We start from the raw sequence: 26,658 nt of genomic DNA on the forward strand, positions 1-26,658 counted from the left end.
TTAAGTCTTAGTGTTAAACCAGCGATAGAACACGCCACACGAGAAAAATGTATCTGGCGGTGAATCCACATAAGTAGTTTAGTTAAACACCGTTTACGAATGTGCAAAGCACGCTTAAGAACCCTTACCGTTGGTTTATTTATTTAATATAGGAAGAAAAAGGGTGAGTTTGCTCGGTCGGTAAAGGTAAGAGTACTGCATGACCTGAACACATAAATTCGCCACAGACCCTACCAGTAAGTATCATATATTCTCTAAAATTTCCGTCAAAACCCTGGTTAAAACTTACACGGAGACCGATTTGCTCGAGGGTAATCGAAAGTCGTGATAACTTGGGCTATCAAGTAATTTGCATACAGCCTTCTCAGAGCAATGAGGCTGAAGTTAATAACGTTAGCGTATCAAAATATTGGGGGGAAAAAATCACTATTTTGCAATTTTGTAGTGACTGTGAAGTGGTTAAGTTTTGAAAATATGAAATACTTTTGCCGTATTGTAATTTACTGTATCTCGCCTTATTCGGAGCAACATTCTCGTATTGTCTGGGTCTCTGTAAGTTTGCCAGGCACAGCACTAAATGCACAACTGTTGTATATATATATATATATATATATATATATATATATATATATATATATATATATGACAGGCAGAACGCAAATGAGGCGTCACACCGATACGACGAGCCGACGCTTAAAACTTTCAGTAAACGTCACGTACTGGAGGTAGTTCACGAGATATGTAAATTTTGATTTCTCCCCGCTTGGCAACGCGCTTGGCACGTTACTGTAATTCAGATCGTATCAATAATACTTATGAAGGAATTATATTAATTCACTCGTGACATTACAACTCAGACATAGCTCGGAAACCATAAAGTCAAGTCTGCACGAGATACGAAAACGTTTAACAGTGCATAGACATGATTCGTAAGATAGCAAATCGACCGTGTCATTTTCAATGGGATATCATTTTTGATTTTAGGTTAGCTGCAGATCATGTGCAGATCCCGTAGGCGCAGGCTACATGAAAGCTTTCACATAGATCTGTACCTCAGCATCGATTATAAAATTAACAATGATGGAAAACTATCGGTGAAATAATCTCAATTTGTTTTAAAAAAATTAACCTAACAATGAGAAAGTAATCTGTGATTAATGCAGTACGTTCAAAGGTCATGCGCTCCTAACTACCTATATTGCCTCGGGCTCGACGAGTACAATAAGCTTACGTGCACAAACGTGCAGAGTACTCGCACCCAAGTTAATACTTATCAATCATGGATTGGCAAAAAACCGTCTCTAAAGCACAGTGCAAGTTCACGCAATACAAAGCGGCTACAATGGTCTTCTCGACGAAAAAAAAAATATTCAGAATGGTTTACACAGATCTAAGGCAGTAAAATGATATTTGATTAGTGCTCTTTGGAATCTGATACTGCTCCTGGTCGTACCTTCGTAGCTTGTGCAAAAAACGTATAAGACAAAAAGCGGCGTGGAGGTAAACGCTCGTCATGATCCACAGCGATAGGCTGACGAGCAATGAAAATCCTCGAGAAAGAAGTATTTATGGAAACCATCGGAAATGTGTTATTCTAAGAATAGTATCCTGTGATTGGTTAGGTCATGAGCAGGATATACCTACATCCATTTTCGACTAAAGTCATCCAATGAATAAGTCATAGGCAGGAACGATAGGTGTAAACAAAAAAAAATTTTCATCGTATTATTATTATAATGAATAACAATAACAAAAAAAACAACAGCAGCAGCAACAGCAACAATAAGTATGTATGCACTGGTATATATTTATATATTTATATGGCACTGATACCTAGGTACAGTGTACGGTATCTATGCACAAGCCTTTCAAAGAATCTTAATTCCTTCCACTTTACTCAGGCGATTGAAAACTTCATTAAAACTTGGATGTGTAATATGTATTTAATCATGCGAGAGTATAAACATTTGGCAAGAACGAGAACGAGGCAATAATGTAATTATGAACGAACTTTCTTCGTAAATAATTTCGTTTGATCAACAATAATTTGAGAACAGATTTTGAAATCGGCCAGAGTTCATAAACACCAATTTTTTCAAATACACTGCATCGGATATTCGTCAACAATTACATTTGCATCATTTATTCATATGTAATATAATGTAGGATTTCTTGAATATTGTAGGCACAGTTTGCGGTGGTCGGGTCAGCGAATAAAATCAGCGACAAAATATTAGAATCGGACGAAAAACGTGGGACTTTAATAGTTTTGAATGTTCTAAGTATAAAATCTTTTTTAAAATCGTTGATATCAAACGTTGTGTTCGAATTTGCTTAGAATTATTTCTATCGCATAGTAAGAATATTTTTCTTAGAGTTCACCACAATTGGCGCAAATAACATTGCTGGAAGGTTTAAAAAACGTTTTGTACGTTTTTCTAACTTTTCATTCAAGAGATCCGGCTGATTTATCCTTAAGGAGACGCGTATCGTAAGTCGGAATCTGACGATAAGTATTAAATATGGCGGAATCTTGCAGCAGCTGCTTTGCGCAAGAGAAAGTGCGTAACACTGCTAATTATACCTTTCATAGGTCTGTCTGGATTCTCCGGCATCAGCGCGATATACAGTCTGTATAAATTACATTGACATTCGCATGGTTTTCTCTTTAAATTTTTATACTTTTTTTTAGACGATGCGAAGTGTATTTTCATCGTTTACTAGTTGCGGCAAAATATTTCTAACCATTTTGAAAGAAAACGATTGATTTCTTATCACAATATTCAATTACATCTCTTTGATTTTATATTACACTCTGTAATTTTGAATCCGTGACAATTCACTGATTCCAAATTCTAAGTATAAGATTTAATGACTTTTCGCTAATTTTTCACTGAGAACGAGTGCCGGTGTACATACACTGAGTTTTTCCAGTTGTATACTTGTAACTGGGAATCAGTAAATTTTCACTGAATAAGATTTCGAGAGCATGGATCAGTTTTCGTAATCCGAACAAATTAGGAAAGTTAAAATGTATGGCTTTTTAGGATCACAATCTCTATTTAGCTGTAATTATGGACACGTTTATATAGCTATTGTACACAACATTTGAAAATCCTCCAGCTTTTGGTTCTTAGGACTTATCGCTTACGAGAAACACGTTAGTCAATTTTATGACGTCTTTGAAACGAATCTTACTGTTCGAATTTTTACACTTTTTGTCGTTGGAATTTTGTGTTACAAAGTAGAGATTTTTGAATATATCATGAAATTTTTAGAGTGGAAGGAATATGGGATCATCATAATTAAATCGATGAAGATATTCCAAAGATCCAGATTTTTCGGAATATATTCTATACTCCTGGAATATTTAAACTGATTCAATTATCCTACAGTTTTCATTTCACTTTAAAAACTTTAGGATGTATTCCAAAATCTGTACTTTTGGACTTGATAAAAGTGGAACAATTTTTTTGGGGCCTTCGCATATACGAACTGAAACTGTAAAAAAATATTTTTTGCAATTCCTGGGGATCTACTTTAAAATGGATTCCATACACCGAAGGACCAGATTCTTTTGCACAAAAATCATCTGGCAATTTTTTTTCTTGATGACAGGAAGTGCTGAAAATTCTAAGGCAATTCAATTTAATTTCAAAACGCGATAACATCGATCAACGTGTTTTTCATATGCGGTAAGGCCTAACGGCCTGAAAATTGGAGGATCTTAGTATCTTCGTGTAGACTATAATATATTCAAATTGTAGTGAAATGCAAATTTCAAGACTAAATAGCCTGCGGAAAGTTGGTGGATCGATCCGTATATACGTATTGTGTACAGATGTGACAGAAAGTTTTCGGTTATTTACCAGGAATCACCAACAACAAATATCGACATTCATAGTAAATTTTGAAGTATAATACTGAAAATAAAATTATTTCTAAAAATTTCTTGAATATCAATGGATGACAAAACATATTACCGAGATTTTGTAGTAGTTACATAAACTTGTCAAACTCGATTTGGACAAGGATTGAGATTTCAAAAAATACAACTTCTTATACTTAATTTTTTTACAACTCTGCTATATTATCTGAATAATCATTTTTTAAATCTGTGAAAGTATTCGATCAACAAGGAGCACGGAGAACTACAGATGAGAGAAATCTTTAGATACCGAAATGTAAATGCGACTTTCTGAATACGTTCTCTGCAGTTTCAATAATTTTTAGTTCAACTTTATTCTTTTCGACCAATTATTTTCAATTGAAAATGTAATATTTAGTTACGTCTTCTAGCGTAGGATGTTAAGAAAATTTCAAGTTTTTATCCACATTTTTCTCTACCCAGTGAACCTCCTTAATATCTCATAAGGAAAAATGGTCAGTATCTGAAGAAAAACAGTCATTGCAGAGTTTGTCAGCGTATTTTGATGGCCTCTAGTAAAATTTACTCAGTTTTAAAGAGGTTGATTATAAAAGATCTAACTTTGGCGTGAGAATTATAATCCAAGTAACTCTACGGACCCCGATGATAAAACAATTATCTACTATGCTTATACACAGGAGCTAACTGTTTTATCATCGGAGTCCGTAGAGTTACTTGGATTACACAGGTCTGCAACGAAAAAACTGCTCAGGTTTTTGATACTGTTTCTTATAGATTTTCACTCACCGAAACGGGGAAAAATACTCAAAAAGTTCCATAACGTCAGGTTTTTTTTTTTGAACTTGTGTTTGTAGTTTCATTTAGAGTGAAACTTTCGTTTAATTCAATATCTGGTATGCTGTTCTTGAATCTAAAAATCCTATGCAAAACTTTCTTACTTGATTTCTTACTTCAATTTAATATGTATTAGCGTGAGACTCAAGAATAAATACAAACAGGGAAACAGAAGATGGAAAGTGGAAGCGTGTTCGGAGATGTATCGAAGAGAAGAAGAAGAAAGGTTTCACATGCGAAAAGAATGAACATGGAATGTTAAACATATTTCATAAAGAAATTGTCTGTCTAATTTTATAAGAAATATTGTTTAGTTCATTGTAATAAAATGGTAGTTTTTCATTATTGTTATGCTTTTTTTTCTATGCAAACACCTTGTATTTTGCAGGAATATTGTTCTTGATGGAGGGAAATGGAAGTTATTTTTGGATTCAGCCCACTCGAAAACATAATATTTACCAAAAACATCCTATGCAGCTGAAAAATAATTTTTTTTTTTTTTTTTTTCTTTTGCAAACCTGTGTTACAATCGTCACGCAAGAGTTAGGTCTTGTATAATCAGTCTCTCTAAAGTTAAGTTTAAATTTTTCAGGACTTTGCAGTGCCACTTGAAAGTCGTCGTGTACGAGCTAGAAACTATGAAGCTGGGTTGATTCTCAGCTCAGCTGGATTATTACAATCCCGCGCAAGCAAAAGTTCACCAGTTCACTACAGTTCACCCTTCCCTTTCAAAGTCAGCTCTTACTTTCCCCTGATCGGACAACACGGCGGCGGCTACAATCCAAGACTTATACTAGACCCGGATAATAATATCTGTTCGATTAATTCCCTGCAGAAAAAAATTCTTAGAAATTTATCATCACTTTTTTCAGAAATTTCTTAGAATTATGTTATTCTTACGGTCGACTTGAAGGAATATTCTGTATTATTTCTGAGAGAGAAATTTGAGTTATCTGATAGTATGCGAGGTATTTCAACAAAATTCTAGACGGTTTCTGGAAAGAATACATATTCTATCGGAACTTTCGTTTCTCATGCCGAAAATGTATAAAACTGGAAGATCTGACAAACTGGTTTTTTTTCTTTTACACTATTTGTGAGCGATTTGTGCGTGAAAATCGATCCAACTTTTGGAGAAAATTCATATTTTTCTAAACGTCATTTTGCATCTTAAATCTGAAAACGTTCGAGTTACGATGATTTTGTGTATTTCCTGACCGTAAAACGTTATGGAAAATTGGAATGGATTTCTGAGAGAAATTAAAACCGTTCAACACACAGTTGGAATTCAATTTTATCAAATGCAGTTGAAAAAATTTGGATGTATATATATAAAAGAACATTTACAATAAAACTGGAAATATAAAGAGTTTTTCGAAATTTTTAAGAAACATGCAAGGCTTTTCTACTAACCTACGGAAATGAATTTTCTATTTCGTAATTTATATAATTGTATGAAATTTCCACAAAATTATCAGAATTTTTTTGAGCTTTCTAGAAAAATGGATAAATCTGTTGGAAATTCAAACTCTGAGTAAATCAATCATTATTCCCGAATTTTTTTCGAATCACTTCTATTCAGGTTTATTATCATGATTTTTATTTAGTCTCCTCGATTTTGGATCATTTTGAAAATTCCTAGGATTAATAATCAACTCGTATATTCTGCAAATGATCAGCTGTCCCAATTTTCAAATTGACCAGCCGATACTAATCAGATTGAAAAAAGTAAAACTGATAATTTTCCAACATTCTTATTCATCACTTTTGCCGTAACAGTTGCTTAAGGTGGAGATTTTTTTTTTGGTAATGAGAAACCAGGCATTACGAATGATGAATATTGGTTTCTTGACCTCGGTATTGGTTCATATCCATGAATAATATTTACTCGTTACGAATAATGTTGTATTTTTCAGTTAATCTGATCCAACCTAACTTGACTTGACCTCCTGTGTAAATAGAAGACCTAATTTTATCACACGTTTACGATACCTTGAACCTACATTTCTCCAGGTTAAAATCTCAACGAAAAAATCGTTTTTTTTTTTGTGCCAAGCACCATTTTGTACGCAATACAAATATCAACAACAAAACGTAGCGTTTCATTTTTTTATCCTTGACTTTTTTTGCAAATCAGAAGTCTAAAAATTATGGATTTTGGGTATCACGAGGCTGAAGTTATAGTAACGTTAATGTATCGAAACGTTGGAACCAAAATTACTATTTTACACCTTTCGAATATTTGAAGAAGGTGGATTTACAAAGTCTGAGTTTGTTGTTGCCGTATTAACAGTTTACTAAATTTCAAGTAATCATAAAGTCGCAAAATAACGACTTCTTCCAAAGACGCGTCGTTACATTAACGTTAAAATATTTTGAACGAAACTAAAAATTATCAAAAACTCTTCCGCTATCAAAACTAAATACTGAAATTGACGCTATTTTGTTAATGCACCGTTTCAAAAAAATACGAAATAATCGATTAATAGAATAATTTTTAACGATTCAATCGATTTGTATTCAATCGTTTTTTGGACTTGATTAATTGATGAATCGATTATTTTCAGCTTAGTGGCCATCGCTCACTGAGTACATTATTGGTAAATTGGAATCGGTGAAGAATACAAAAATCTTCCGAACTTCGGGCTCAATGAATTCCGTTCAACATAAAGACAAAGACTGTTACTTTTAATCCCCCGTCCGAGCGACCCGGACACAAAATAACCGTCATTGAACAGGCGGAAGCAGAGATAAATCTTAAATGTCGTAAGGGAAACGGCGCCAGCAGCCTTTCTACATCCGTAGTTATAAAATAGCGCTGCGGTACAGAATAATAAGATATCAATGAAAAAAGTGAGACAAAAACAATTAACGAATACAAAAAATGAAATAAATATACTACGATTACAATTATAACTCATACCGATCTCGGCAAGAGAATGAATTGATAAGTCATGCTGTGCATGCAGGAACAAACGTGTCCGACAGCTTTTTCTTGTCTTTTTTTTTTTTTTTTTCTTCATACTCGTTTCTTTTCGCCGCTCTATCCACTTCGTCCATTTTTATATCCACCAGTGAAACAAAAGTGAGTCGGTTGTAGGCTTTGCATATAATATACCTATATAAATACGTGATTGCCTCTACCTGCAAATAGACTGACTATATATATACACACATACGTACATACAGCTATATGCCACGCAGCAGACCGCAGCAATGTTACAAAATATCAACTTTCACCATATCAGCACTAACATGTACATGTACTGTATAGAATATACTCATACATAAACACTGGTATAAATTTCTACGCGCATTGGTTTATGAAAGTCTCCATTGTACGCAACTTGTATACATTTTACAGGTATCCTACACACACACACACACACACACATGTTAACATAGCCAAGTATACTACGTGTGTCAGTGATCTCTTTTATAGTTCTAGGTACAATACTATACCTTGTGTGTATATTACGCGAAATAAAGTCTGCACCCGGTATTATCGAGTTGCGTAATGATTCCAAATCGCTAAAATAATTACGGTGCGTTCTGTGCCAACAAGACAAACGTCTGACCCTCACCATGCAAGATCTGAGCCATACTTTTTACACTCATGTTTTTATTTTCGTCCATATCTCTTTTCTCAACTGTTATTCAGCAATGCGCTAATTTTTTTCACATTCTCTGTATCAATTAATTTTCAGATTGAAATCTTATTGTTATTTTGTGTACATTTGATTCCAGACATTTTACTCGCCGTACATTTAATATCGATTCAAGACCCGTCATTTTAACAGAAGTGAGAGTAAAAATTAGGAAACCGATTGAATTTACATGCAAATATGCGTAATGTATGTATACCTATACTGCGGATCAGGCATCGATCATATTGGCATGGAATGTCGATTACATATTTCCGCCTAGCCTACACTTTGAACACGAATTTATGCTGCAGCTTTTTGAATCGCGACATCGTTTCGCTTTGGGCCCTTGCATGTAAAATTTTTTGATCATAGCGTAACAAGTCGCAAAGAAAGCTAAAATAAATAGGTCGCGTTTTTTTCTACTTCCTATTGAACAAAAATTAAAACAAATTATATGCCTTGGTTCGAAACTAGGCAACAATTGTTCTGAATCGGTGAAATTTAATTGCATCCGTCATTTACAATAATAATGATTTGTGTCGAAGAAATGTCGAAGAAAAATTACTTAATGTCGAAGAAAAAATACGATGCTCATAGCTTCGTATTTTAGAAAAATTTTGGACGTTCCTCTTGCTAGATTTACTTTCACAAACTTTCAGAAATGTCAACGGATCTACTCTTAGGATGTAAAGTTCTGGCAGAGTCTCGTTTTTTTTTCTTTGCAATCTGACAAATTTTAATGGTTTTTATAAATTTTATAGAAATATATCGATATCTAGGCGGAAAAATTAATTTCGGCAGATGTATGGAACAGTCTCGATATTTCTTGAGAATTTTTGAATAGTTTTCTCAATTCTATTGTTGAAAATTCTCTTTCACAGATATATTCAGATTTTTTTCAGATTCATTTCGGAAAAGTTAGTTTCCAAACTGTTTCCTACTAATTTTCCATTTCCCTCAGAAATCTAGTTTTTCACGACGCGGTACTTTCGGTGTCAATTAGTGATAAAAAATGAAGTTGCGGAAAAATAATTTTTTTTCTACATACATACATACGTATCGGTCCAATGCCTCTACCTCTAACTGAACTCTGTCGTAAATCGTCAGGAAGTCGAAAACTCGGAGTATTCAAAATTTTCCAACAAAAAATGAATTTCTGAAAGACCGTCAGTTATCTTTAGAAACTCTGAATTTTCGAAATCTCCCATACATAATCAGAACGATTAAAACTTTTCCAGAAATGGTAAAGCATTTTATCACAAAATTGTCCGAAACCATAGCACATTTACGAGAAATTTCTCAACTAATAATTACACAGATATTTCCAATGATTTTACTTGCGCTGAAAAGGTAGTGGGAATCAGCTGTAAGTATAATCACACTGTTTCCGTCAATTTTTCGATCTTTCTTCAATTCTCATCCATGCACAATTATATACTACGTATATCATTTCCTTGAGTTTCACACAATTTCATCCTTCAAGAGAAAGAAAAGTGAAAAGTACGATTTTTACTCGTCAGTCGGTTCGTACAAGTCAAGTTTGCAGGTAACGGTGTCGCGCACGCTGATTGTATGTCGAAATTAGATCGGTAAGGCATATCCTCGTCGTGAAATAGCCTTGTAATATGGTATAAAATATACATGTACACATATACATGTTTAAATATTATACATGTATATAAAATATAAAAAATGTATACGTGTATATATATGTATATATATACACATACTCATACACACTATATAATGCATTAAATTATACGTATTCGAAACCGATCACCGATCACCGATCACTTGCATTACAAACGCGTAAACGAGAGTTTAGGTACAGTGTCGAGTGCCCGCGGGAATGCATAGTCAACCACTTGCCCAGGCTAGGTCTTAATCTGTATTCAAACATCGTCTTTAGAGCGAAACTTCTGACCTTGGCCCGGCGTGATATTACAGAATAAAAAGACAAACCGTACGTACGATTTCCATCACGACCAGTCGCTGCTTTAACCCTTACATGCATGTATACTTTTCCTTACATGCGATTCACTTGAAATTTTGCATGCATAGGCAATAGAATCGTTGATTACGAATCTGAACTCGAAATTAAAAAATACAAAACGGCTCATCCAGTATGACGGAAAAACAAAAAGAACAGGAAAAATTTTGTAATATTTTTTGGTGTTTATTATGTTTGTGTAAAAATTGGTATTCGGATTGTCATGGTAGATTAGCAGAAAATGCTTTTCTTCGTGGAAAAAATAGTATTTCCACCATTTGTTTACACGTGCTGTTTTTCCGATAAATGAATAAATTTCATATTTTTTTTAGACTTAGAAATATTTCAGGGACCATGTGGAACCACAAAATTTGGCAGTTGTTGCCAAAAGAATAGTTGATTAAATAAAAAGCCGCAAAAAGAAAAGGTGGAACTCTGAATGTGCCAGCGTGAATTAAAGGGTTAGTGGAATAGCATGTGATAAGTCGAGTCATTCGACTTCGGTATCGTTTTCTAAATCAAATTTATAACCAAATTTGTAATTTCTCCAGAAATCAACGATTACACTACCTACTGCGAGATAGCTGAGCTTAGAATATTAACATTTTCGACAGAGTGCATGGTTTGGCTTAAAAAGGATTGTCCGACAACCTTACAGTGGTGTGCATCGAAATTAGCCTCTGACAATATTTTCAGAAGAAATTTGAACACGAGCCGTTAGTCATTTACAATTGTCGGTAAGCTAGAGTTGTGGTTTTCTCGACAGCTGTGCGGAAAATTTATTTTATACAATGCGAGCATGTTGTACGTGTTTTTATGCGCGTTCCCCACATACGAAATATCCGTTTCTACGACGGTAGAGTGGGTCTGCAAACGCGGATGCTCAGAGTACGGTAAAAACCACCAAAGTTCGATTGTTAAAGCCTGTGGTGCGTGCGTAAAATCCCCCATTTCCAAACAGCGCGGTAAAGTAGCGTTGACGTATGCATACAATGGAAATGCTATATTTTACACACTAAGAGGTTCTTTGGCGCATGCGCACTCTTGACCAACTCAATATTACGCACTGTGTAATTGAACCTAAAGTACCTAATCCAATCTTACACATTTCCAACGGCGTCATTGTTATTTCTCAAATCAAACTTTCTTTCACAAATGCTGGAAAAAGTAACGTTTGTCACAGGTGCAGATGGGTGAAATCTGACTTGTATGATTAATAATGAAAAAAAAAATAAGGATAATAATGAAATCACCCACTTTTCGCACTCGCAACAGAATATGTTATTTTCATTTCCACGAAGCTATCTTCTGTGTTTCTAGCCTATGGTGTAGTAATGAACGATAGACAGCCAGACGGGTTGAGATCCGTCAGTTCTTTTTCTTCTGTAACCCAGATATTGATCACGGAATAATAACTTTATAAAACAATAAAAATGTTGTCGGCTTTCGTTTTTGTGCCCAGGTAAGAGATAAAACATATATAACAAAGCAGAATTTGTTATCCTTCAAATGAAATACGTTTGTATTTCTACTCGCATATAATACCGAATACCTACATAACTTACAGTTACGCTTGCAATGTCGTTAGTTCAAGTATTAGTCTAAATACCAGCTAGACAGCTTATAAGCTGGTACGATGCAATTAAATACTAACGTTTTCACTTTTACCATTCTATTAATCGACAGTTCATTCGCTTTTACAATCACGGATCTTTAGTGAAATGATTTCTGCGAAGAGCTTGCATATATAGTACACATAAATATTTTGGCATGATGTGCAATTTGTATACCGAGAGAAATTTTTAGTTACGGGGACTACATAAACTTTAATTATTTTCATTTTTTACCACAATCGAGAAGTATAGTCCTGGACAAAAAATGAAAATTTGTTTAGTAGTTGTGACCAGAAAATCTAGTATCTGATAATATTCTTCTAGATTATCGTCATTTGTACTATATTTTCTTGTATCTATTGTGATAATTTGATGGTGCAACAATGAATTGATGTTGAGGCCTTATTTGCCTAAAGAAAAAATGTAATAAACCAAACAGATTGATTTTGCGTTGCAAGTGTTAGAAAATGTAATACTTGCACCTCATTTATTTATAATTCTAAAAATATTTAAACAGTTGTTGTAACGATACCCACTTTGCTAAAATTTTATAGTAACTATAGCAAAAAAAAAAAAAATACAAAAGTAAAAATTTGAAGGCAAGGTTTCCCACCACAGTGAGCTGGAACAATTAAGAACTGAGATTCTGTCAATTGAATTCTATCCAATCAACAAAGCCCGTCTCTTGCGCTAATTGGTTAGTTACGAAAACTTAGAAACTGGTATTGTCTAACTTCTAGCTAACGGACCTTGCTCCAGGATTTTTGCATGGAAACCGAAGATCCAAAGTTCCTGACTTTGTTAGAGTTTCTTTGCGCTTTTGTCTCCCCCTGGATAGATAATAATCGACTCATTAGACAATTGATACGTGTTGGACCAATCGCATGGGTTATAATAGTCAAGGACGACGAATCGACTGGCAGAAAGAGAGAGCCGGCAGATTACTATCCGCTAAATCTGTTTCTCGTCGTGTTTCTTTTCCTCGCCTCTCTCTCTCTCTCTTTCTCTCTCTCTTTCTCTCTCTCTCTCTATCTTTGTCTCTCTGTTTGTCGTGACCTTCCGACCTTCGGTGAACGTAATGTCTCGACGCGATCGCCAAGGCGCGTAACTCGAACGTGTTGCAGGGTGTGTCAATATCGAAAGTACATATCCAGATTCAAGACGGCGAATATCGCGTACATTGTCGCAGATTTTCTCCATCATAAGACGCACAGTATTTACAAATGCACACGATAAGCTCGAATGATGATTTTTTTGTGCTCCTACACCCGTTATTTCAAACACTGGAGTGAAAGTTACCGCGATAGTTTTAAATAAGAGTAAATAGTAACGAGTATGGAAAAAAACGAAAGAAAGAAAGAAAGGCAAGAGCATTTGCTCAATTTCTGTGTTGGTTTTCTGCTCAACTTCTTAGCGTCGTTAGTTCGGAATTGCTCCATTGTTATAACATGTAAATGGTGTAACTTGCATCGTAGATTATGCCACCTAATTGTTAGCAGAGAAATGGATTGCGTTATTATTTAATGAAGCCTGAAGTTTTGAAGAAAAAAAAAATTCAAGTACCGATTATGAAGTTACTGTTCATTCACGCATCCTCGATTCTGTATGATACATGTATTCTCATTGAAGTTGCAGCAACTTATTCCAATGTCTACGCTGAATTTTAGCGGAACTTTGCCAACTCTTGCAGCTCTTGTTGATAAGACTTTCTCTTAATTATTTCTAATATTTCGATCTCACCGTTTGGAAAGTGATGACAATTTTTTTTTCAAGTCAAAGTGCCTTGAAAAATTTTGTACATTGAATAAATAAATATCTCTGTGAAAAAATATTGTAGTTTTCTGTAAATTCTTGAGCCAACTGTTTGTCATGTGTTTTAACAATTTTGTGGACTTAATTTTTCATGGCAAAACATAAAAATACTTAATTTCTTTAGTCTTCTTTATTGAAGGCATATTTACATCAAAATGATGTAGTATTCTCTAAATGTTTCTAAATGAGAGATCTAAACTTATCTGCAGAAAGTCATCATTGAACGCCAAATTCCACAGAAGTAAATGATGGCCAAATTTACTGGGAATGCTTCATATACAACATTGTAAATATTTCTAAAGAGATGAAAAGATAGAAAAATATATCTGATGTGTTGTTTGAGAAGATTTTCAAGATCGGATTCTGACGGATTATAAAAATTTTGAGTTACCGACTCTGGTTACTTTTTATTAATTTGACTGATTATTCTGACGTAATTTGAAGACTTTGGAAAATTTGATGGAAATCTGGTAGAAATTTTTTATATGTACATATTGGCACAAAATTTGCCGAAAATGTCAACTTTTGTATATTTCAAAACTTTGTCAAGAAAGCCGCTTGAAATTTCCCTGAAAAATCACCGACTATTTTTATGATGTATCTGTTGTGTGGAAAGATTTTTATAAAGAATTTTCATTTCAATTTTCATCTAAAATTGCCTGTGAATTTCGATTTTTGATGGGGACTCTGAAAAAATCTAAAAACATTTTGTAAATTTGTCCGCCAATCAAATATCAAAAAGTGTTCGAAAAAGGTGACAGCGACCAGAGTAAGATGTGGAATAATTAGAGCTTTCGAAAAATTGTTAAAATCTTTTTGCACGGTAGTTAAAAAATATTCAACAATACTATTTTACTACCAGGATTGCGTTGACCATGATAAATGGCCCCTGCACCTTGGGTACATCAATGAGGCATTGACGACAGGTGTCAAGACGCGAAATCGAATGCACTGTATTGGATTATTTGAGCCGATCGCTTGGATAAATTATTTTTTAAAACATCAAAAGTCCTTACGTCATTTATGGATTGTGCTATCGGGTGGTAACTGCTGGGGTTCGCTGCAGTATTCAGAAGTCACTCCGTTCCTCATGTTTCGTGTAACATCTCCGCGCAAAAGACACTCAACATTTTCGTGGTTAGCTTGATTTTGGCATTTAAATGACACTGAACCGCCGTCGAGAATCGAGATTCTTTAACGTTTCTTGCTTATATTTTGTTTTTCCGTGATTTACTTTGTTTATCTATATAAAGTGACAAAATATTTGCGCAGAAATTGATTATCTCCTCTTTATATCCAATCACTCGTTCACTATAATATTACCCGAAGAAACTGAAATTCGCACTTCACATCACTTTCTCTCCCTCTCTCTCTTCCAAAATACTATAATTATGTTATCTTTTGTTAAATTTGAAAATACGCTCGCCGTTTGTATCTACGCTCTGCCCGACACTGAAACGGATTTTAAACATTACCATCGAAGATTTCTCGCCACTTTCGTGTCGCAGATTTAGCGACGATCATGGGTAATTATCGTCGTCAAATCGGTGAGCACAGATTAACGCTGATTCAATGATTACGCAACATTCAATAATTGACTGCAGTTTCCCCTGGTTCTGCAACTGTTGGTCAGTTAACTATTACGCAAAAATAATAATGACAGATAAACTTCAGATTTTTCTGGTTACACAGTGTGCGAGAACTAGAAAAAAACGGTACAGTGAAAAAAGAAGAAAAAAACGTTCACTGAAGAAAGCTTCAAAAAGAACTGGCTCACATAACAGTCAAAATTTTGTTCGTTATCCCTATATTGTATTCATGCCAAACAGAGGAAAAACATTTTTTTGTAAACAGCGACGAGAAACCATTCGATTTTCAAATAAACCGATTTTTACATAAAACATGCTCGAACTGCTGACTAAAGATCGTAATGTGACCGACGTGTTGGCGCGCGTTTGAATAAGACCAGTGAATACACTTACAAGGCGTTCTCACGCGATTGGCGTGCGTCCGAAAATCGGTAAAGTTACGGAGTCGATTGACATTTTGGCGAGGTTTTATTTTATGTTTTCAAGGTAAACGGGCGCGGAGTTGGATGTGCAAATAGCGGAGGAACTTGGAAAAAATTTTGCCGAAAACCGTCGATGAAAACGAACGAATGCTTGTGCGACAACGGGCTCTACCGGACTGCCGTCTGCGGCATTCACCGACGGCGTCGAAGGTGGGGAAAACCGAAGGATTGCCGCGCTACGGGGGCCGGTGATGGTGTTACCAGCGCACGAGAGAAGGCTGCATGCTGGCTAGTCGCTTCGGTTAGGTTAGGTTAGGTGGGAAACGCAGCCGCCGCAGGCACGTTCGCGCAATTTCGAATCTTGCACTAGGTATGTAACGTACACGCTACGTTCTGACGGATTCGACGAACAGCAAAAGTGGGCGCACTGAATCTGGTTTCCCTAATTTGCTTGCCTTTTCGTTGGCTGAATATTAGGGAATCTACACTCAGTGCGCACTCTTTCCGTACGTCCAATTTCTCATTATAAAACTGAATTATATCGTACGTGTACGCTACACCGATTGTTTCAGATCGAACGGCTGTACGAACGGAACGGGCGCAGGGCCACTCGCGTTCTTGACAAACTGTAAGAGTTTAAAACCGCAAACGATGTGATGATGTTTAACCCTCTTATGCATACATTATTCCTTATATGCGAGTCACTTGAAATTTTGTGTGCGTGGACTTTTGTGGTCGCTTATTACGAATCTCACCTCGAAATTCGAAAAGTCAAAATGGCTGATCCAATATGGTGGACAAACAAAAATCACTAGTAAATTTTGAAAAAATCCTGTCAAATTTTTTGGTTTGTATTAAGTTTCTGTACAAATTGGCATTCGGATTTTTATGGTGGATTAGCAGGAAATGCTCTTTTACGTGGAGAAGTGGAAATTTCGAATATTTGTTTGCATGTGCTGTTTTTGCAATAAATAAATTGATAAATTTAATATTTTTATCAGATTCAAAAATATTTCAGGGACTATGGGAACCAAAAAACTAGGCAGTTGTTACCAAAAAAGTAGTTAATAAATAAAAAGCTGCAAGAAAAAGGTGGGACATTGAGCGTCCTAGGGTGAATTTAAACGGTTAAAATTCATATTTCGGTACGTCAACGTTAAATGTAATTCGTGTTGGTAAGGTGGTTCTCTCACTAACCGATTGACTTACCGGATGTCTTATTCTTTGCTAACTTGATTCAAAAAGTAGTGTATAGTTCATGTATAAGAAATTTCGGGACCAGTTATCGGGAAGATAAGAGCAATAAACGATCTAGAAAAATAGTGAAGCCGCACCTTCTGACGCGGAAGTTGTTATGGCCGACCATTGCAGTCTCTCTCAAAATTGTAATTGAATAACCGTCACGATAAAAAACTTGAGACTTACACAATAAACCACGTATGTTCACTTTGAAATACTAGGATTTTATCGATTAAGAAGTAAATATGAGTAATTCAGACTTCTGAAGTAATATTTGGATGATAAAGTAAGGAAACGCGAAAAGTCGTGAGCGCATAGGTATTTGACAATGTCGTTTTATGTAAGGCCAGTCATCAAAGTCGCACCAGATTCGAATTCATTAGTAGTATATAATATACCACCTATATTTTTCGTCGACATATCACGTGTTCGTCACATTTTGTTTTAATGCATAAAAGATGAATCCATTTAAAAATAAAATTTTTCATACACCTTTGGGAAGAGATGCAGTCAGCAGACTGTAGAAAAGCAGAGAATTAATACAGACGAAGAAAGAAAATGACAGCGCTGCCATAGTTCTCATTTCTCAGGAACAAAACAAAGCGTAAATCATGACGACACGGTTATGATTGTTTTTTTAATTCATTGTTAATCGGGAGGAGGAAATAACTCATGATTTTAGTGATTAACTCAATTTAATTCATATTATTTCATGAATTTCAATTTCTTTCTCTATAATTTTCGATAATTCACTCTAATACAAGTGAAATTCAAAAAATTTCAATTCATTGTTTTGTATCTTCTGTTAATTCAAATGACTTTCCTTTAATTCAAACTAATTTTCTTGTTAAAATTCAATTGTTTTTCACTCTAAACAGGTAATGCCGGCACGAATCCAAACTCATTTTAATTCGCTTGACCTAATTTTCCATAATTTAGGTATTTCTCAGTGAATTCTCAATAGTTATCTCGCATTATTTCAATTAATTTTTAATAATTCATTTAAATCTCATTCATCCAGGTGAATTAGGTTAATTCACAAAGCTATTGACACATCACATCAATTCAGCGAGTTATTTTCCCCTCGGTTAATCAGCACAATATTATTGATATTAAATTTATAATTCATAATAATGTTGCTTTAGTGAGAATTGGATATTTATTCGCAATTTTACATAGGTTCCATGTTTAGTACCCACTATATACGCTTATCAATGGAGGAACCACCAGCAACTGCTTTATGGCCTTAACGGGTTTCAAAGTATCCATAATCGTCGATTTAAAACTCAAAATAATTTAGTAGGAAACTGCTCACTGTGATTATTTGAAAGTGTAACGCGGCCCGGGATTACTTTTGCTATAATTATATCATAAAAATAAACAAACAATACCGAATTAAGTTTTGATGGATCTCTAATGTACAAAAGTTACAAACATTTTGATAAAAAATCTTTGTAAATTACCCGTTCTTTCAGAATTTTGTTTGCTTCACGATCATTGCACAGCGCTATTTTTCATACTGCAATTTCGGATGAAAATACGGATCAAACTACTCTGTGCTAGTTGTCAATTTTTAGCAGAGTTTCCACTAAGGGAAGACATCACTGAAGATTTTCAATTTTTCGACTGAGTTGAAATTCGAACTCGTAGTAAAGCTTCATAAAGTGAGTGATTTTCACACGGTTTTAATCAACCGTGGTCCACATGTGCTCAGACATTGTTTGGAATAATGTCAAAAAGTGATGTTTTTCAAAAACCCCTGTCAGTACAATTTCTGTGGCAAAATTTTTCAAAGTTTTACGGTTATCGAAGAAACCCAGAGACCAAAACTGGTTATGGAAAATTGCGTTGCGATAAGGTACTACATAATTGTGACCATAAACGGCAATTAACAACCGTTGGACTAATTTTTATGAATTACAATAAATGGTCAATTGCGAGTTATAGGCGCAAAAAGATGGTAACTTGTTGGATCGCAATTTCCTTAGCAATTTTTGTTTCCTAGGTTCACCGTTAAGTTTTTTGAAAAATGTATGACAATGATCGTGCTGTCAGGAGCTTTTAGACAAATCCCACTTCTTGACCTTATTTTAAATGATATCTAGATACGTGTGGCACAAAATTGATCGATACCGAGTGAAAATCACTTGGTTTATGAGTTTAAATTTCAAGCAAATAGAAAAATGATCAAGCTTCGCTGATGTATCACCTAAGGAGGCAAAGTAGGTCTTTTTACGTCGAGTATGAGTTTGCAACACGATCGGAAATTAAATATCGCAAATATGTCGAGGGGTAAAAGACCTTGCCTCCGTGGTGCACACGATACTTTAAGTAACAAAAGTACGGTCCACACATTTTTTTTCGGGTACGCGTTTCAATAGCAAATGCGTCTGCGTAGACTACAAATTTAAGAAGTTTCAAGGACTAGGACATTTCGATTTTTTTTCTTTACTTCCGCAAAAAGGACTACCTTAAGTTGGTAACTCAGGTATGGAAAACGCATAAAACATGCCTGCGTTACATGAAAGCATATTCTGTTACAAGAGACGAAAATTGACGATTGCAACGAGTGTGAAGTTTGTGCCTGAGCAAAGCAAGGGCGGCAGTCACACGAGTCGCTATCACCAACTTTCGGCCTCAGTCATACGCGATAGTTTTCATAACAAATGAACGAAAAGTGGCGGGGCTTTGCGTGGTAGATTTGCGGGATGCAATTGGTTAATGTCTTCTGCGAAGGGACGAAAGTTATACCCCAAGGGCCGAAAGTGACGCACTTATGGACTGGGCATGCGCGAACCTATATTTACGATACTGAGATGAGATTAGTTACTTTCGTCCAGCTAAACTGCTTTTTATAAAAAAGATATTATGTAATCTATAATATTGCAATGCTTCGGGCGTTACTGAGAAAATAATGGGGTTCGTTGAGCGAAAGAAGTGATCAAACAGGCACAAATATATTAAGCCAGAAAAATGCTTTTATTGGCAGCACGTGTTTTCGGTCTAAAGTCCGAAACAGGACTCTTTTACAATAATAAGTGTTGACGTAGCAACCTCATTAATTGTATAACATTTGATAGTTTAGCTGTTTCTTTTATCTACGATAACTACTAAATCAGAAAAGGGGGGTATAACGGCTGATTTCACCTTTAGTAACAATATGAACGTATGTAAAATAGTTTGGACAGTTTAATTACTGTCGAATTGACCACCTTCAGGGTCCATTTGATATGTGATAAGTATGTATATATTTCTCACATTCCTTTTCCTAAAGAGGGATGTGATATCTGATCGTAACTGATTTCTTCCGAAATATTCGAATGAGAGATGCAGGCATGCAGTTATGAACCTGAAGTTAGTGGCTACATGGATTATTGTAGATTGCAAAAGAGTACTGAAGCCTAAGAATTAATCATGGAAATTTAACATCTCCATAAAATCGTCAGCATTGACCTGTACTGCATTGTTCAAAGGCAAAAGAATTTCAACACATTCGGCTACTACCTGCGGCCTCTTATACCAATGTATAGCTTCAACTTTAGCTCACAACTTCTGTTATGTTTAATGACAAAAGAGTATACCTAACAATAAGTAAAATTACGGAATTACTGTAGGATTGCGTCAGGCATCACTGGTCTTGGCCACGATGCTTGGTTAGGTGTCTACTGCATTCTACTAAACCATGAAAACATAATTCAATACTGTTTACGGGTTGCTCATTCATGATTGAGAGTTCCGTAGTCCGTACTCGAATATTATCACACTCTTACATCACCTCTTGTAAACACCCTTATATGATGGATAGCGGTGCACAGCAGTTATTTGACATTACGAATTGGTAATTAGACATCCCATAGACATGGAGCATGGGTAGCTCATCTAGACCGAAAACATGTCTCACTATGTGAAGAAATAGAACGCATTTGCTACCAATATCCAAGTTTCTGATCTTTCTCTTATTTTACACGAAGTAGAAAATTGAGAGAGACGAAAATTGGCCTATGGGTTTTATTCCTTTCACTGGACGTACAGCAGGGAAACAGGGAAACCCCACGCACTACAGAAAGTATGTAGTCCACGGTATAGAAAACAGAACAAGCCAATGAACGGGAGGCTATCTATAAAGATAGACTTAAGATTGAGGGGCGTATTGTACACAACTTTCAAGTGTCCAAGCGTCGCCTCGTCAGCTAACAGCTAAAGGTTTGACCGCGTCTGGAATTTCCACACATGCGGCGTTATTTATGGCGCGACGCAACCTAAGCCTCGGCTCAGGGGTGAGCCTGCACTTTTTCATATTTTCACCAGTCTTTGCCGCGCTCTCGTAACATACGCATCAAACTAGCTAGCTTTAATCGTTTTTCTTCTGTACCCTTATTAGTTAATCGTCAACATTCTGTGACTTCACCTTTTTCATTGAATAAACTTGTTTATTATAATTTTTACTACAGACCAAGATTTCTGGTGTCAATTATTTCATTTATCAGCCAACAACCCCACATTGGTCAATTTAACTTGTCTGGTTGTGAATAGCGTATTTCACGTGTAGTAAAGTTAAGGGTGATCGGATCAAGAAAATCATAAAACGTCGTCAGGATATGATGACACAAATTGGAACGTTTATTAATCAAATAACATAGAAATCTTCCGTGTAATTAACAACAGATTCGTTTTCAATGTTCCGTACCTCAAAAGACGAAAACGGAAACCTTATGCGATCACTTGGTTGTCCGTCTGTCTGTCCGTCTGTCAACATCCTTGTTCTCAGGAACGAGTAGGGATATCAAGTTCACATTAATATCAAATACTAAGGACTATGGTCCCTTGAAGGTTAAAAGATTCAAGCTTCTAAGTCAACGCAATCAAAAGATACGCTAATTTATGCAACATAATTTTAAAGCCGCAAACTCACTCTACAAAACCTATGGCGTACTTCCGGTTGATCGTCCAGTGTTGCCAACACTCTGAATTCACTCCCACTAAGACGACCAATCAATTCCACTGAAAAACCACTAAATTTGCCCCTGGTGGACTGTATTAAAAATTTTATTTCAATTTAGTGCGCGAATATTTGTCTAAAAATAATTATCCTATTTGTATGTATTAAACGAACATCTGTTACAGAATTTGGATCTAATTATTACTTTGTAATACATGGTAATAGAACATTAGAATTGGACGTCAATATACCGCTAATAAAATCAAATAAAAAAAGAAAAAACAAATAAACTTTACTGTTATTAGAACATGAATATTTATTATCGATATAAATTGTAACATCCATAAGAAAAAAAGGAAAAAAGATTTACTTTTCATGCTGTCATCTGATGATTAAGAAATTAAAACGTGTAAAAACTGATGACCAACCATACCACTGACAAAATCTACTAACTACTAAAAGTGAATTTTTTCTACCGTCCCAGAATAAAAACAACCAGATTTAGTGCAAAAACTACTGAGTTGGCAACACTGCGACCGTCGGGCCGGTGACAAGTAAACGGATTTCCAGAACCGCGAAAATACCGAAACCAACCCGCTGCTGCTACCTCGCTGCTAGATCCCGAATCCTTCGGCCGCAAGCGGCCGTAGTGCCATGAACCGCCGCCTGGCGCGCTCGCCACCCGAGCCAGGGGCTGAGTTCTGAACATCAAGTGAGTTCGAGTTAGTGAGTTCTACCCATGTTTCTACGGTTTTCCGCTCTCCATACTATTATTATAGTCGATGGTTAATGAACATCACGGTCGGTACAGAGCACGGTCTTATAGACAGGTCTGGGCACGCCACGCCCCTTCCTATATAACGCAGCATGTCCGTCTTGAAGCCTGTGTTTCTCAATTTGTGCATCAAAGACCGGAGCGCTGCAATCTCCGAGGCCGGTGTGCAACAATGAAGGGAATATAGGGCAGCCGTCTTTTTCTCCGTGCGCTTGCGTGATAAGTAGGCTTATACCTCACTAGCGCTAGCGGCGAAAATTCACAACATCGGCTTCATTTACGAGCACGGTTGCACAGCCGGAGTGCCAAACCTGTCTATAAGACTGTGGTACAGAGCTTATCGATGTTGAATATTATTACGAAGTGGCACATGTTGTTGATAGAGGGCGATAGCTAAGAAAGGAAGAAAATCAGATGTTAGTTCTGACGTTTGTTTGTATTAACCATACCTAACCTCTTATTCCTTCTCAAAAAGTTGGGTGTTGAATATACTGTATACTTCTTATTTTAGAGTTATTAAATTAAACACATGGGGTGCTAGTGGGTGGGCAATTACCACGAGCAGATAGAGAACGATTTATTAGCCGCTAGATGACATCACACTCCAAATGTCCATTTCCACAAAGATGAACACGAACTCACTTGATGTTCAGAATCCGGCCCCAGAGCCGCGTTTCCCATAAGCAGAAAATTACCCATATTGCCCGGATCTCACCACGTGGAGGTGCAGTTGGTATTTGTGAGTCGAACTCATAGACTTATAAAGATAGACTGAGTGCTCTTATGAGCCGCTTGAAGAAAACATTTAAAGAACATAAATATGCCGGGAGTACTCCTTTCTCTCTCTGACGATATTTGTGGCGGGGATCGAGGCGGTAGATGAGAATGAGGCGAAATTATGCGCCTATATCTCTAGCTGTTCCACTTACACTGTGCTCTTGTCTCCCGGTATGAAACCGATTGAAAAGAGAGAGCAGTACTCCCGACATATCTCTGTCCTTTATTTGTAAGCTTCAGTACCTCTTATAGGAGCACCCAGTCTATCTGTATAAGTCTATGGTTGATTTGTGATATAATGTAATATAATCCATGTCCATTTCGAGATCCATATTCATACAGAAATTCACAAATACATATAGGCACAAAGGCATGCTCTCTTAATTTTTGTCATATTCAGTTCTAACTGAATATCTTCCCTTTCAATCTTTCAACTTCCGATTCACATTCACAGATACGCACACATGTACTCTTTCTTAATTACTATCCTGTTTACGTCTATTCTATTCTGTTTGTTTTTCATTTCTCTCCAAACTTTCAATTGTGGGTTCACACTCACAGCTAGGCCACACATCAACTCTCTTTTGATTTCTATCTCATTTAGTTCTATATATATATATTTGTTTTTACAATTCTTTTGCAATATTTTAATTTTCAGACTTTGGCTTGTACTACTTTTTTCATATTTTTTTAGAGTAACTCTTTCTACGTATCCTTCGATTTGGCTGTAACTCGTATATTTTCTATTCCATCTTATCCGATATGTCCAGTTTTACTCGATGGGAGTATTCCACAATCAATATCAATCGTGTATGCATCAAATTTTTTGTTCGCTCTGTCCTGTATTGTATATATACAAGCGTGAATTTCTACCGAAATGTCACGGCTTACAATTGGTGCAACATTTTTTCGTGAGTTATTATTATATCTCAGACAATGATTTCCGGTTCAGTAATAGCCTATATAATGTCCTAGGCAATTGATCCGATTTGGCCCTTGATATTAGATGACCCCAGCTAGTTTGTACTGCGTTCCATCGGCAAATGTCAAACTTTGCGGCACGTCACGAAGTGCTTCTCTGATACTTCTGTCAGTATCGACATTCAGAAACAAATGTGCCTGAAAAAATGCCTGATAAAGAGCTTTTATCCCCACTGACGTCAAAGGGTTGTAGTTGACGTCTAAGAAAACACGTCGGTGATTCGCTTCAGTGTAACAATCGGGACACTTGCATCGCACTAAAGGTATAACTCGGTATATTGGCGAACGGAGCTTCGATAACAGTAGTGAGATTGGAGCCCGCTCGAACTCGAATGACATCATCTCTATCTACTTTTTTACTTAATGTCGGTAAAGCGCGTAATATGGTAACGCGTAGTTTGAAAACCTGCGCTACTAGACCTTTTTGTATAAGTATTCCGATACACGTATTGTGACGTGGATTTTTGCCGTCCTTCGGTCACTCGGAGAAAACGCCCGAGAACTTGCGGCGTATACAAAATAATTCGGCGGCCCGCGATGTATGCTGACGTGGATCTTACAAAAGATATGGCGAGATTCTGTTGAGCACCTGGCGTGATTAAATATAAAACGATACACTCATGGATAAATATGAGTACAAACGAAAAAACATATATATATATAAATATATCGTTCGTACCTGATTGTACCCCCCTAGAACATATCAGAAAAATAATACGAATAAGCCAAAAAGGCAAACAAAAATCAAGAGCAAATGGACACCAAAGAAAAAATTATTCTAGGTAATAAACAATGCTTTAGAGTGTAAGTGATGATACGGAATTTAAATATTCGCGGCCTTATTAGGCCACTAAAATGTAATATGAGAGGAGACAGGTGTCGCGTCCCCCTTTGACCCGCGATGCTGTACCATGATTGTATGGCCCAAAAAACGGATCGGCTTGGCATTCGTCCAGCATCGAAGACAAGATTTCAGGACCAATCGTTGACCATAATTTTACCATTATACGTATCTCATTTCTTTAAAAGAATTCCCGGTGTTAACCTATTATAAATTTACAGATGTGCCACAGGAAAATGAAGCAGTCTTCGGAATTTGGCATGTGGCAGTAATTTTGGTAAGATTGTAAAACAGTAGTATTTATATTAACTTCTAAAAAAATCATAAATTTTTAGAGCCATTGAAGGCTACAATTTGTACATGCAGACATCTATTTTCGTTTATTTAAAAATATCTATTCAATCAGATCAAGTATTTCGTATTATAATGTACAGTATACGAAGCGAAATCCAAAAAGACAAAAAAATTAAAAATGACAAAGACTGTGTGGCTTAAAACATTTAATTAATAATATTAAGCATTACTTATCTGAAAAATCAGATCATTGTCATATTTTAATAATAAATGTTTATTTTGCGCTACAAAAAAGGAAAAAAACAAATAAATGTATGAATACTTTTGTCACATGCAGAAAGTTTTATCTTTTTATTTCATGCCAATGAACATCACCCTACTACAATAAATAATACCTTTATTGCAGCTTCTAACTTTTCTTAACCTCAAAGCATGACTGCTTAATTTGAAACTCATCATATAATGCCGACATACCTTACCGTTGGAGAATTGTTAAAAGTCGTATATTAGTGTAACCAGTAATTAGTGTGACACTAATATACGACTTTTAACAATTTGTCAACGTTAAGGTATGTCCGCATAATATGATGAATTTAAAGTGATCATGTCTGCTTTCATTATCATGAGATTCAAAATACGCGCGTATCGCAGTGGTGGGAGTCCTTAGTTCCGCCCTGACTCAACAGAGGCGCTGCAAAACTGTACGAAGCTTAACATTGGCGCCTTATGGTGGCTGATTCTATATCCCATCCTCCTTGCTTTCCCCATTGTAACACTATACACTTGTACCGAATGAAATTCGAATATTCTAGACGTGATTACAGTAGCCCAAAACGTCACGACACGAGACTTGCGAAGGTCAACGAATATCCAACATAACATATGAAGTTAGTGTAACAGTAACTTACTTTTATTTTAGTTTTATCCAGCCAGACTTCGATTTCCTTTTCCGATCACTGTATAAATACAATGTACGAGTAAGTAAATTTTCATTCACAAACAAATTGATGTGACAT

At 35.9% G+C, this 26,658-nt stretch overlaps 1 protein-coding gene across 8 annotated transcripts in view; it reads right to left on the minus strand.

Moving 5' to 3' along the window:
* LOC124175825 (venom metalloproteinase 3) overlaps positions 1–15,984 on the minus strand; it is a 108,567-nt gene extending 92,583 nt beyond the window's left edge. For 3 of the 8 annotated variants that reach the window (XM_046556398.1, XM_046556399.1, XM_046556405.1), the window contains exon 1: positions 1,645–1,696. In XM_046556398.1, coding sequence (XP_046412354.1) covers positions 1,645–1,666 — 22 coding nt within the window. In that variant the 5' untranslated portion in view covers positions 1,667–1,696. Of the gene's footprint in view, positions 1–1,644; positions 1,697–14,801; positions 15,238–15,767 lie in introns of those variants that run through there. The other 5 variants (XM_046556404.1, XM_046556402.1, XM_046556401.1 and 2 more) reach the window with 5 other exon arrangements.
* Positions 15,985–26,658: the final 10,674 nt, after the last annotated feature.

This window comes from Neodiprion fabricii, chromosome 2 (assembly GCF_021155785.1).
Source record: "Neodiprion fabricii isolate iyNeoFabr1 chromosome 2, iyNeoFabr1.1, whole genome shotgun sequence".
In the NCBI taxonomy this organism is placed as follows: Eukaryota; Metazoa; Arthropoda; class Insecta; order Hymenoptera; family Diprionidae; genus Neodiprion; species Neodiprion fabricii.